The following is an 11,914-nucleotide window of genomic DNA, read 5'->3' on the forward strand; positions in this document are numbered from 1 at the left end:
CCTACCCTAAGCTCTCTCAGCTGCTTCCTTTCTATCTTCTCAACTTCCTCTGGTGCACTCTCTCTAACTCTATAAAAAAATTCTCTCTTATTTATGCCAACTTCAGTGTTTTAAAGGCTCTTGGACCTTTCAGCTTTCGAAGGCTCGCTAAGCGAGAGTAAGTGAATTCTGGCTTAGCGAGACTGGGTGCGCTAAGCACGAGAAGAGACAACGTCCTCGCTAGGCGGACTGACTATGCGTTGGGCGAGCACATCTCTGACTAATTCTCTTCTAGGGTTTCCCAACCCGCTAAGCGAGCTGTATGCCTCGCTTAGCGGATGCCACTCCTAAGCGGATCTGCCTCGCTGAGCGAGTCATCAATTATTTGAACATTTTTTTCTTTGGCCTAAAACTAAAGTGGTTTCAACATTAATTCACAGAATGGAAGTATCTACTATATAAAATCACACTAAACATAAAATTATGTACAAGTCCTACAAAAAGAACCATAAATTGGAGGCAAAACGCTATTTTGATGGAAATATTCAATATATGAAAAACTGTAATTACATATATGAAAACTAATTCTTAAATGTGTGATCACGTTACAAATCCTCCCTGCTCCATCATAACCCGCTGGTTGCCACCACCCTTCACCCGTTTGTTACAAACATGCATGGCCTATCCTTCCTATGGAACAAGGAAAAGAGGGAGACGATGTATAGTTATTTTTATTTTTGAAATAAAATAAAATTACTTTACTGTCCTTTAATTTGTGTTGGTCTATAATAAAGGAGGGATATTTTTTTGTCTAATTAAAAAGGTGTTGGATGCTAACATAGACATTCTAACATGCATGGTTGTTTGAGATTAGATAATAATATAAAATTATTTTATACTATTAGTTAATGTATAGTTTATGTCTTCTATCTAAGCAATTGGAAATATTTAATAAAATAGGTCAAATATATTTGTTTTGTCCAAAGTATGGGGGAAGGTGATCCAAACCCAAGTTGTGGTGTTAACCTACTGGTTGGATGCCCACTAAGAAAGGTTGGCTAGTTTGAATTTACAAAACTATTGACTTGTGTGAGTGATGGTGAATTCCATGTAAAGACACTTTATGCTTAAGTTAGTAATGATGCTACAAAAGTTATACTGAATGCACATATTTATAACAATGGCAATTGAAGGTATATACAGGTGTCAAACTTGAGCTAACGTCAACATCACAATTCACAGGGTTTAAGGCTCCTTACATGCATTTATCATGTTTTTTCATGCTTAACTGCATTACTTTGATGTTATTGTTCTCTCACTTAGTCTTTTCACGAGTTGAAAGAAAGGGTGTATTAGGCTTAGACCCAATCCATAACAATTGCTCCCCAACTCGGTGTGTGTGATTAACATATAAATTCTTCAAATTATATTTGCATTTGTTGTTTTAATTTGTCACTTTTCTATGTACAATAAGAGGAATTTTAATGACACTCTTTGATATATTTTTTAACACTCTTAATGTGTTTGGGTGAAAATCATTATCTAATAAATTTCAACTCTAATAGATGAAAAGTAAATACTAATAAAATTGATAATTTTTAATAAATTTTAACCAAACAAATTAAGAGTGTTAGAAAGAAAGTTGCAGATAGACTGTTGCTAGAATTTCTCGTACAATAAATGTTAAATGTTGTTGTCAAACTATTCCTTCTCACGTTAAAATTCCAAGGCATTTATTGATTTTCTCTCTTACCATAACTTTTCATGTCAAATTTTCATTATAACCAGAGTTATTTTGTCCCATTCTTATCATTGAGTTTTCTTGTTTAATTACTTTTATCATCCTTGTATTTTTTTAAATGAGTTAAGGGTGCATTTTTGCTTATTAAAATAAACTTAACAAATATTTTTTTAGGAAACTTTAAAATAATTCATCGTGCACGATGGGCGTCAAATTCTTTAGCATTGATTTTATTTTTATCATTTATAGACCTTTCCATGCATTTTTAATGGCTTACAAATGAAAAAACATGTAAATTATTATCATTAATAATGAAAGAATAATTATATTGTTAGGCAATTTTTTTAAAAAAAAATATGTATCCTTAAAAATAGGTTTTATCATTATGCTCAACATGTATCTATGTGTCGTTGTCTTATTATTTTCCATAAATTGGTATTGGTTTAGATACATTTTATGATTATTAATTACGTGAATCCCATTACTTTAATTTCTTCATTTCTATTCACGAAATTAAAATTAATGGTTCTAATATATAGTACGTGATTAAACAATATTCAGAATGCCCTTTCTTTTCCTTTGAATTTCGTTGAACAAAAATGTTTATATTTTATGCATGAAATTCAAAATTTCTTGAGGGCTTATATTTGTCATATTCTTGGGATGAAAACGTGACAAGAATCACAAAATTTCGTTAAGTAATTTGATAGAATTTCGTGATTTAAAACGCACAAGCGCTTTCAACCTGATTTTACCCTTTTGCGTTTTTGATTTTTCCCCAATGTTTATTTTTCATAAAATTGATTGAGTTCTTTTGAAGAACACATGATTTCAAACAGAACCAAAAGCGAACACATATTTTGGTTCATTATTTTGAGAGAATTTCATGAAAACAGTTCTTCGGATTTTATGGAAATGCCCTTGCTATTGCCAACAATTTTCTTCAAATTCTCAAACGATTTGCAAAATTAGTGGACTACATTTCTTAGCACGACAGTTTAATTTATACAGTAGAATTGAATTGAACAGTTTAAAAAAAATTAAAAGATTATATTAAACCTATAAAAAATCAGAAGATCAAATGGAACTTAAACAAATAATAAATTAGAAAAAAAAAATTTAACATAGAAATAAAGAAAAGAAAAATGACAAGCAAAAGGGCATGTCGTGTAATGTAATGAAACGAATGAAATGATAGGTTGGTGGAGGATTGAGAGAGTGCGGTGTTGGTTAAACATGTGGAAGTTTGGTGCTTGAACTTGAACGCCGAACATTGCGATTCAGAGAGAGAGAGAGAAGAGAATGGCCATGGCCCGAAGAGTCCCTCGTAATGTTTTGGGATTGGTCAAAAGGAACATGTCCTTCAAATCTTTGGATCCCCCTTCCTCCCTCACCCACGGAATCCACGTCTTTCATTGCCCCGTAATGAACAACATTCTTATGCTATGCTTTGGTTTTGTTTTGTGTTATTGCAAAGGGAATTGAATTTGGTTTTCTTAATAGGATGCCGTTGGAATTGTAGCCAAGCTATCCGACTGTATTGCCTCTAGAGGTGGAAACATTCTCGCCGCTGATGTTTTTGTTCCTGAAAATAAACATGTCTTCTACTCCAGAAGGTACACTCATTCATTCTCTCATTTCCATAATGTTTTTTTTTTTTTTTTTTTTTTTTTTGTGTATAATGGTAGCAATGAGCATCGAACCTAAGTCTTCATGCATCTACCCAAGACCAATGTGAGTTGACTGTCGATTGCTTTGTTAATTCATTGGGTTACTAATAGGAGAGAACTTAAATATAATACCATAGGCATTGTTCTCTAATCAAAATCAGGATTATATCTCTCAGCTATCTTTGCCAATTTTAGTTATTGAGAATTTGAGATGAATGCAGTGGTTACTCAGATTAAATGCCAATTTTGGTTTGAGAACAATAGAATTTTTATTTTTAAGCTTTTAGGAAGTTTATACTATTCTATGCAGAATCGTCTTTGTTGTTGGGGTTCTCGCTACTACCCATGATACAGCCCAACACACACAACAAAGAGAGAGAGCAAGAATTTGAGTGTCTCGGGTTTGAATGGTGGCTGGCTAAGCTTATGTTGTGTTTTGCTGGCTGTTTGGTGGCACTAAGGACAAGCGCACTCCCCTTAATCTAATAGTCCTTGTCTAGATTGTCATGTTCAATCAGAAAACACCAGTTGAAATGGAGTCGGGAACTCTCCACACCAATAAACAGGGCTGTAGATTTTTGTTTTTTGTTTTAATTTAGGAAAGGATAATGGATCTGATGGGGCAAGCAAATATAATGCAGCAACAAGTTTTCCCAGAGGAACTTTTTGGTTTTAGTGTCTTAATATAACAGGATGTTAATCGGATTGCCTGTTATATTAGTAGTTTGATTGAATTCCACCAAGTAGTTGCATTCATAGGTAATTTTGCACAGACAATAAATTAAAATTTTATATTTTCTGCCTTTTTCTTTTCTTGGAAGTCGATGCAATGACATGCTCTTCACTTTGGTGAGTAAAAGTTAGAATACATTTACATAGTATATTAATAGTTTTCTTTGCCCTTGGTATACCAACCCCCTCATAGATTTCTGGATCCGTTCTTGCTTTTAGGGTTAAAGGAAAGGAATCTCTCTCTCAATAAGTGCACACTGACTTAGCTTAATGCTGGAATTCTTCCTGTATGATTTCTCTATGTATATGAAGGGATTTTAAAATCTTATCTCTTAAAGTCAGTTCTTATCAAGTACTAATACTATGTATGTATACTTTATCGTGTACTGATCTCCAGTTTTTGGTGCTTGAGCTCCATAATTCAATGCATGCTAAAAAACATCAGATCTAAACACGGCAGAGTTCAATTAATTTGTAATTTGAATGGGTATATGGAAACAATAACTGCAGCTGCATTAACTTGTGTTGATAATTGCAGTGATTTTGTTTTCGATCCTGTTAAATGGCCACGGGTGCAAATGGAGGAGGACTTCCTAAAGCTTTCACAAACATTCAAAGCAATAAGATCTGTTGTAAGGGTGCCAGCTCTGGATCCTAAATATAAGATAGCGGTTCTTGCATCAAAGCAGGTGTGCATTATCACTCTTGTATCTTGTCTTTTGTTTTCAAAAAAATTCTGTACAGGGGTGAATATATTATTTTTTATTTTGCTGCAGGACCACTGCCTGGTTGATTTATTACATGGATGGCAGGATGGAAGACTTCCAGTAGATATCACTTGTGTAATTAGGTGAAATTTAAGTAATAACACCACTAAATTGATTTGTATGTCTCTTTATATGTTTATTTATTTCCTAATTATCTTTTATGATGCATTCTCCAGTAACCATCATAGAGGTTCAAACACCCATGTGATTCGTTTTCTTGAAAGGCATGGTATTCCTTATCATTACTTATGTACGACTAAAGAAAATAAAAGAGAAGGGGAGATATTGCAGCTGGTTCAGAATACTGATATTTTAGTACTTGCAAGATATATGCAGGTAAATAACTGTATAGAATTCATGCTCTCAGTGTATTTATTATATTTCTAATATTTAAAAGAGATTTTGGTAATTAGACTTATTCCTGAAATTTGGGTACTTCTGGGATGAACTGGCTCTTCTCTGCCTCTGCATGTTATGAAAATCTCAGAGTAGTTTGTAATTATCTTCTATTGTATATCAATATTAATATTTGATAGTATTGAACTATTAAATACTTACAGCATTGATTTATATGCAAAGATATTATCTGGAAACTTTTTAAGGAGCTATGGGAACGATATAATTAACATTCACCATGGTCTTTTGCCATCATTCAAGGGTGGTAATCCATCTAAACAGGTGGGTCTTCCTGCCCTTTCATAATTTAAACTGTTGCCACTTTTTACCATTTGTTATGTGCTCTTTCTGATTCCTTCATTTGTATACATGTTTAATATGCTAGATTGTTTTGGCAGGCCTTTGAGGCAGGTGTTAAATTAATTGGTGCAACAAGTCACTTTGTGACTGAAGAACTTGATGCTGGACCTATAATTGAACAAATGGTGAACATAAAACCTTTCATACTTGTTTTGCTGTTGCTCACGATACATTGCTTCCTTTGTAATAATATTTGAATGATAATGTTGATCTGAACTGATTATGTGATAATAGACAGTAGCATATTTAATGCCATGTAATTATGGTGTTTTCTTTACTTTTTTTAATTACACTTTATGCTGGAGACTTAAGTTAATTTGCAAGGGCAACTTTTCTGCATCTGCCTTCTGATCCATCATCCAAGAAACCCAAGTCTGGTTGGAGCCACCTAGCGACTAGAGTTAGATGGGATACTAAGATAGAGTGAACAAAATGTAGGTGCAATTAGCATGGTATATGTGCCACTAATATAGGGTGAACAAATTGCCAGGCCAACTCCAGTTTATCAAACTCTTGCAAGATATATTTTTTGAGAGTGGATTTCCTCGGAGATGTACTTACTCAACATTTTGTTGTTTTCTTGTTCTAAACTAAAAAAAACTAGAGCACCCACACTTCTGCATGGGTTCCAATTTGTGAGTAGATATTCCAATTCCAATGCAAAAAAAAGAACAACTTATGGTGGGAAAATATTGATTGCATCAAAGGTTGACATCTGTCCAAATCCTGATTAGTGTTTATAATACTCTAGATTACATTTGATGCACTAAGATTCATTGGCACCTCTCCCATTGACAGAATAGAGATTGATACTGCTGCAGAAGAATCTGTTCAGAATGAAATTCTTTAGGTTTCTGTTTCAGTTACAAGCAGAACAAAGTTCCCATACATATTTGAGTCTTATATTTTTTCAGTATAACTATTTTACTGTGTCTTTTGCTTGATTGTAAATTAAGCATCCTTAAATTGCGCATGTGCTGATGCACTGTATAACATTTACATAATGGACAGCCTCAAGTATGACCAATATTATTTATCTGGCGGTAAAATGGTTTAATCTCATTTGCAGGTTGAGAGAGTTTCTCACAGAGATAACTTGCAGAGCTTTGTGCAGAAATCAGAAAACCTAGAGAAACAATGCCTTTCCAAGGCTATCAGATCTTACTGTGAACTTCGGGTGTTACCTTATGAAGAAAAGAGGACTGTTGTATTTTGACGGAAACAGAAAATAACCAAAATACAGTGCACCAAAATGGTGTGCATCTACATTCATATTCAAATAATATCCCACTTCAGTTGTAAAATATGAGCATAAAAGGAAGATTGAGTCGATTCTTTGGGTCCTTGTAACATGCTAATTGCCTAATTCAGTGAAATGAATTCAGCAACTTTCTGAGCTTCATTACCCTGATTGTCGCTTGTAAAAAGATTGATATACATTTTGAACAACAGGTTTACCATTCAGAAGAGTGATGGGATAAATATTTAAAATACAGATTTAATCAACCTTGATCAAAATTGCAACAGTTGATGTTTTAATTAATAACTAATTCTTCACTTCTCAAATTCCTCAATATGTATAAGGGTAACGAGAAAATGAAGTAAATAAACATCATTCCTTAACTTTTGTATCATAGTGGTACAACCATCTTAAGAATAAACGCGTTTGGCAAAATTCTGTTCTACTCTGCTAGACACATAAATATACATAACACAATTACACACATACATAATGTACTGTCGTAAAAGAAATTATTTTACAACCTTGGCTTCTCCTAAGTCCTAATATCTTTTTGAAATGTCATTCCGATCCTTTTTCTTTACAACTCTACATGTCTTGAAACCTTAAGTGACTTCATACACTCCTTTTTGATTTAAAAAACAAACAAAATGTCTTCTCAAATATTTTTCAATTTCTTAAAATTTCTCTAAACAGTGATACAATGCAATTCAAATCCGTCATGTGTCGCTGTTAATACTTAGAAGATCTAGAGAACGCTCTGTTGCTTCAATAGAGTTAACTCGACGAAGTAGACACCCTATTCCATCAACCCATTTTTGCTTGTGGAGTTTACTATCACACTTAAACTCTAGAAGACCCTGTGCAGTTTTGAGACCAAAATAGAACTCTTCTGACGTTTTCCTTTCTTTTCTGTATGGCCATGCCCCATCTTTGTCACAAATTCCATAGACCACACCTAGTATATATAATATATACAATGAAAGTTAGACTACATAATTCCAAAAACATAGAAGAAAAAAAAAAGGAATTTTATAATGCCAATACAGATGCATGGATAAAGGAGGTGGGTATCGGTTGTTAGAGTTTTTAATTAGAAAAATGCTTACATTTATTCTTTTTGGAGAAGGCTCCTCCAACGTGCTTGCTTTTGATCTTGATTTTGACCTGAACAAAAAGGGAACTAATTAAAAGTTCCTTCCTTATGGAAACCATCATCACATGAATATTTGTTTAAGCCTGGGTTTAATTTAGTATACCTGACACTTCTTGTTGATATAAACAGAAACATGCTTCCATCGTAATACACCTGAAAAAGTAAAGCAAAGTAGCCTTAAAAATACTGATAAGCAGACTATTATTTATGGGTACTTTTGGCTCTTTAAAATTAGAACTTGACTATAATGAACAGTGCCTTTGTTGTTATATATCACCTTTTCTTGTGAGCTGCGACAAATCTCCCACACATGGAGGATGATGTTCACAACTCTGTCCTTCAAAGGCAAAAAACCGATGTGATTGTGGTAGTAGTACCCTATCATAGGGACTTATAGATGCATTCCTTTTTGCTTCGTTTGGCAATCTTGCTCTTAGAGCTGCTTCTCCTCTCAAAGCTGATTATGCACAGTATGAAAAAGAAAAATCTTGTCATGAATGATCAACAGTTCATGTCCTATAACAAGTCTTAAAAAACACTTTCCAGAATTTGTAAGAATAAAGATGTATAACCCAATCTTGGGGTGAATACAAATGATTCAGAGATAAGCATTTTCACACATTCACTCATTCAGAAAATCAGAACTGTTAGAGAAAGATTGGAGGACTCATTTTCTATCCTTCAGACTTAAAACATGTTGGAGACTTTAATCTTCTTCCAACAGTTAAAATTGTCTGACTATATCAATGCGTGGAAATTGAGACCGTACCTCTGGTTCTGGATATGGATGCAAGGAAGAGAGATAGAAAGAAAAAAAGAAAAGAAAGAGAGCAAGTGAAAAATGGAGTAAGTGATGAGAAAAGAAGAAAGAGAGATATATAAAAATAGTGTGAAAAAGGAAAACGAAATAGAAGAGAAAGTAGATGAATGAATATGATTATTCAATTGCTAATGCTTTCTTTTTCCGGGAGAAATCATTGTTTTCCTACTAAAATCTCTCATAAGGCTGAAAAAACAACCTTTATTTTCTTTTCAAAATAAGCTTAAAGGCTTAAACCAAATACGAAATTAAGCAAATACCTGTAGCAGCTGCAGCTGTAAGAGTCATTAGATCACCAGGGGTTTGAATATCAACCGCAGACTTTATAGTAGAAGCCACATGATTATGATCAGCTCCAGCTAGTTCAGCCATTTCAATGCAATGTGATGCCAAGAGTTGTGTGGCTGAAGCCAGAGCAAGTTTCAACTTCGTTTGAGAGCAGCTAGAGTTCTCTGCTGCAGCAACAGCAGCCAAGGCCGAAGCAAGCCCCGCAATAGACACAGCAGAATGTACACGTGCATTTTCTAAACGTGCCCGATCTTTCTTCTTTACAGTGATATTAGTATTCCCATGATGCCTCTGATGAAACCATTTTCCAATAGTGCCCATCTTTTTGCTATAAGGATAAGGCATGGTCTTACTTGTCTGCAAAAGAAAGAGTAAAAAACTTAGAGCTTATAGAGAATAGGTCAAAACACAACACATGTTTTTATACACTTTAGAATGTATGAACTTACAAATATTCTTCAAAGGATGCAAAACAGCTAGAGTCGAGTAGAACAAACATGAACAACAAAGTTCTCTCTCTATAAGTATTTAAGCTAGAATAACCTCATATCAGTTAATTCACGCACTCTCTAGTGTATAGACTTGTAATTAGAGATTATTAGGTACTTTTGTAAACATAATTTTTTTATTAAGGAATTATCATTCAGAGTTTTGGAATATGATGAGATCATCATGAGATTCAATCAACAATTAATGCAAATGGGCATAGCAAGATGCATGGGAAGGGGGTATGACTTACTACTAATTGAGTAGCCAAAATAGCTTCTGGAAAGGTGGCTTGATTCTTGTCATGGAAGTTATGCTTTTGTTTTTCCAAAAGAGCCTTTGAAATTTCTGCAGCAGAGAGACTCCAAGACCTGGATAAGAACTCCATGGGCTCATGTGGGGTAGGTGGCTGAGGTATGGCAAATAACGATGGAACCAATTTGAGTTCATCATTTTCTTGCACATCCTGTAATTCCAATCCATGCCATGAACCAATTTTGCCAGGTGGAAAATAACCACCATCCATTTTGGTTTCAACTTTCTTTCTATCAATCTATCTCCACACAGGTAGTACTGAATGTTCAACTCAACAACTTGGAAATCCTTATATGGGCAGATAAGTTGATAACTAAAGCACAATAAAGGTTAGTAGTTTGGACTTGTGATTGACACACTATTTGGGGTGGTTCACGGGAGCCGAAAAAGGTAAAGGCAAAAGTTTCGTGTGATTTGAAAGTACTACTTCCAATATCCTTGGCAAACCGTGCCTTATGTTCCAACCTCGTCACTGAATTGATCAACTAAAAAAAGAAATGGCACATAAAAGACCCCAAGAAAACATCTTAGCAAGCTTCAAACTTTGGAAGGCACATAAAAAGACCACAAGCTTCAAAAGGCTGAATCCTGAATATATAATAATCCAAATTCTCAAAGTAATTTTTTTTTAAAAAGAAAACAAGAGCTACTACCTGCTCAACAGAAGCTTTTGACCAAGCTTTTGCGACCAACTTGAGTATGAAATAAAGGTGAGCTTATAAGCAACGAGGCAGAATAGATTGCATGAACACTAATCTAAGTCTTGTGCTTTGGACCACCATGAATTCAGGTTGAAGTTGATTAAAGAATCGGAGACAAGACAACCCGGTGTTCACGAAGCTCAAAAAAACAAAGTGTATACTATAAATTTAACGAGACATAATCCTGAAGAACCGGGCATTGGATCATAGGACTCATGCACAACCCTTGTTGTCATTTTGGTTGATATTATTTAAAAATCATGGGAGAAGGAATATAAAGATGTGTCATCAAGTATGATGAGGGTAGGTACTCAAGGTTGTCGGAAATAGGAATAGAGTGCGTGAAATGCAGGAGCAGGGTCTATGAATGAATATGATCACATAATTAACATTGCATGGACCTTAGACTAGACGGCGGTGGGTAGGGGCGGTTTGGTATCATATATATACATATATATTACTAATTCCCAGCTCCTCGTGACAGTAACCTCTGCAATTTAGGAGCGTAGTCCATACATAGATTACTCATCAGATATTTTTTTTTAAATAAGGGCTTATCACCATTTTGGCCTCTATAAATGTAAGTTAGTGATAATTTAATTTTTGAATGCCTACAAAGTATAACAATTTTATCTTGTGATTAAATTTATAAGATTATTTAATTGTTAAGCTGTAATAATAAAATATTAATTTGACGTTAAAATTATATTTTTTGAAGATTAATTTGATATTAAGTTGTAAAGTTCAGAAATGTATTATTATGTTATGCATAAGATAAAATTATAAAATTGTCACACTTTAAGAAACTAAATTATAATTATTGTTCTTTCATAGACTATTAGTCTATTATCATCGGTTTAATTCAAATACAAAAAAAAATCATTTACCTTTTTAATAATGATTATGTTGATACTTGAAATTTCTAATTTTACACTATTTTTATACATGATGAGAAAAAAAATCTTTTTAGCTTTTACCATAAAATTAAGTAGGTAAGAAAGTAGTGTTAGAAATTTTATAATTTCTAATTAATTAATATGGACCACATATTATATTGTAACATTTATACTAGTTATTTACATTTAGATGAGTTCAATATAAAGTAATCTAATTCAGTGAGCCCATTAGATTTCCAACAAAAAATTGATATGGACGAGCGGAAACCAGTTTCATCTATTAGGGGATATTGCCTAATAGGTTAAAACCTAAGATAAGGTTATAGTTCCCAATACACTAAATCAATAAATAGTTTCTCTTCTTCTC

General features: G+C 33.6%; 2 protein-coding genes across 4 annotated transcripts; one reads left to right on the plus strand and one right to left on the minus strand.

The window, feature by feature from the left end:
• Positions 1-2,898: 2,898 nt before the first annotated feature.
• LOC114412178 (formyltetrahydrofolate deformylase 1, mitochondrial-like) lies at positions 2,899-7,047 on the plus strand. 2 transcript variants are annotated; one of them, XM_028375982.1, is made up of 8 exons: positions 2,899-3,142; positions 3,224-3,336; positions 4,661-4,811; positions 4,899-4,972; positions 5,066-5,225; positions 5,469-5,567; positions 5,684-5,770; positions 6,715-7,047. In XM_028375982.1, the coding sequence occupies exons 1-8, from the start codon at positions 3,023-3,025 to the stop codon at positions 6,859-6,861; spliced, it is 951 nt and encodes a 316-aa protein (XP_028231783.1). In that variant the 5' UTR covers positions 2,899-3,022; the 3' UTR covers positions 6,862-7,047. The 2 variants fall into 2 exon arrangements, with proteins under 2 accessions (XP_028231783.1, XP_028231784.1); XM_028375983.1 differs by lacking the exon at positions 5,469-5,567.
• A 303-nt stretch (positions 7,048-7,350) lies between these two features.
• LOC114412177 (VAN3-binding protein-like) lies at positions 7,351-11,202 on the minus strand. 2 transcript variants are annotated; one of them, XM_028375981.1, is made up of 7 exons: positions 10,604-11,202; positions 9,889-10,422; positions 9,122-9,506; positions 8,319-8,498; positions 8,145-8,194; positions 7,995-8,052; positions 7,351-7,843 (listed from the first exon to the last, which is right to left on the minus strand). In XM_028375981.1, exons 2-7 carry the CDS (start codon positions 10,159-10,161, stop codon positions 7,605-7,607), a joined length of 1,185 nt encoding a protein of 394 aa, XP_028231782.1. In that variant the 5' UTR covers positions 10,162-10,422; positions 10,604-11,202; the 3' UTR covers positions 7,351-7,604. The 2 variants fall into 2 exon arrangements, with proteins under 2 accessions (XP_028231782.1, XP_028231781.1); XM_028375980.1 differs by having other exon boundaries at positions 9,889-10,435.
• Positions 11,203-11,914: the final 712 nt, after the last annotated feature.

This window comes from Glycine soja, chromosome 5 (genome assembly GCF_004193775.1).
Source record: "Glycine soja cultivar W05 chromosome 5, ASM419377v2, whole genome shotgun sequence".
In the NCBI taxonomy this organism is placed as follows: domain Eukaryota; kingdom Viridiplantae; phylum Streptophyta; class Magnoliopsida; order Fabales; family Fabaceae; genus Glycine; species Glycine soja.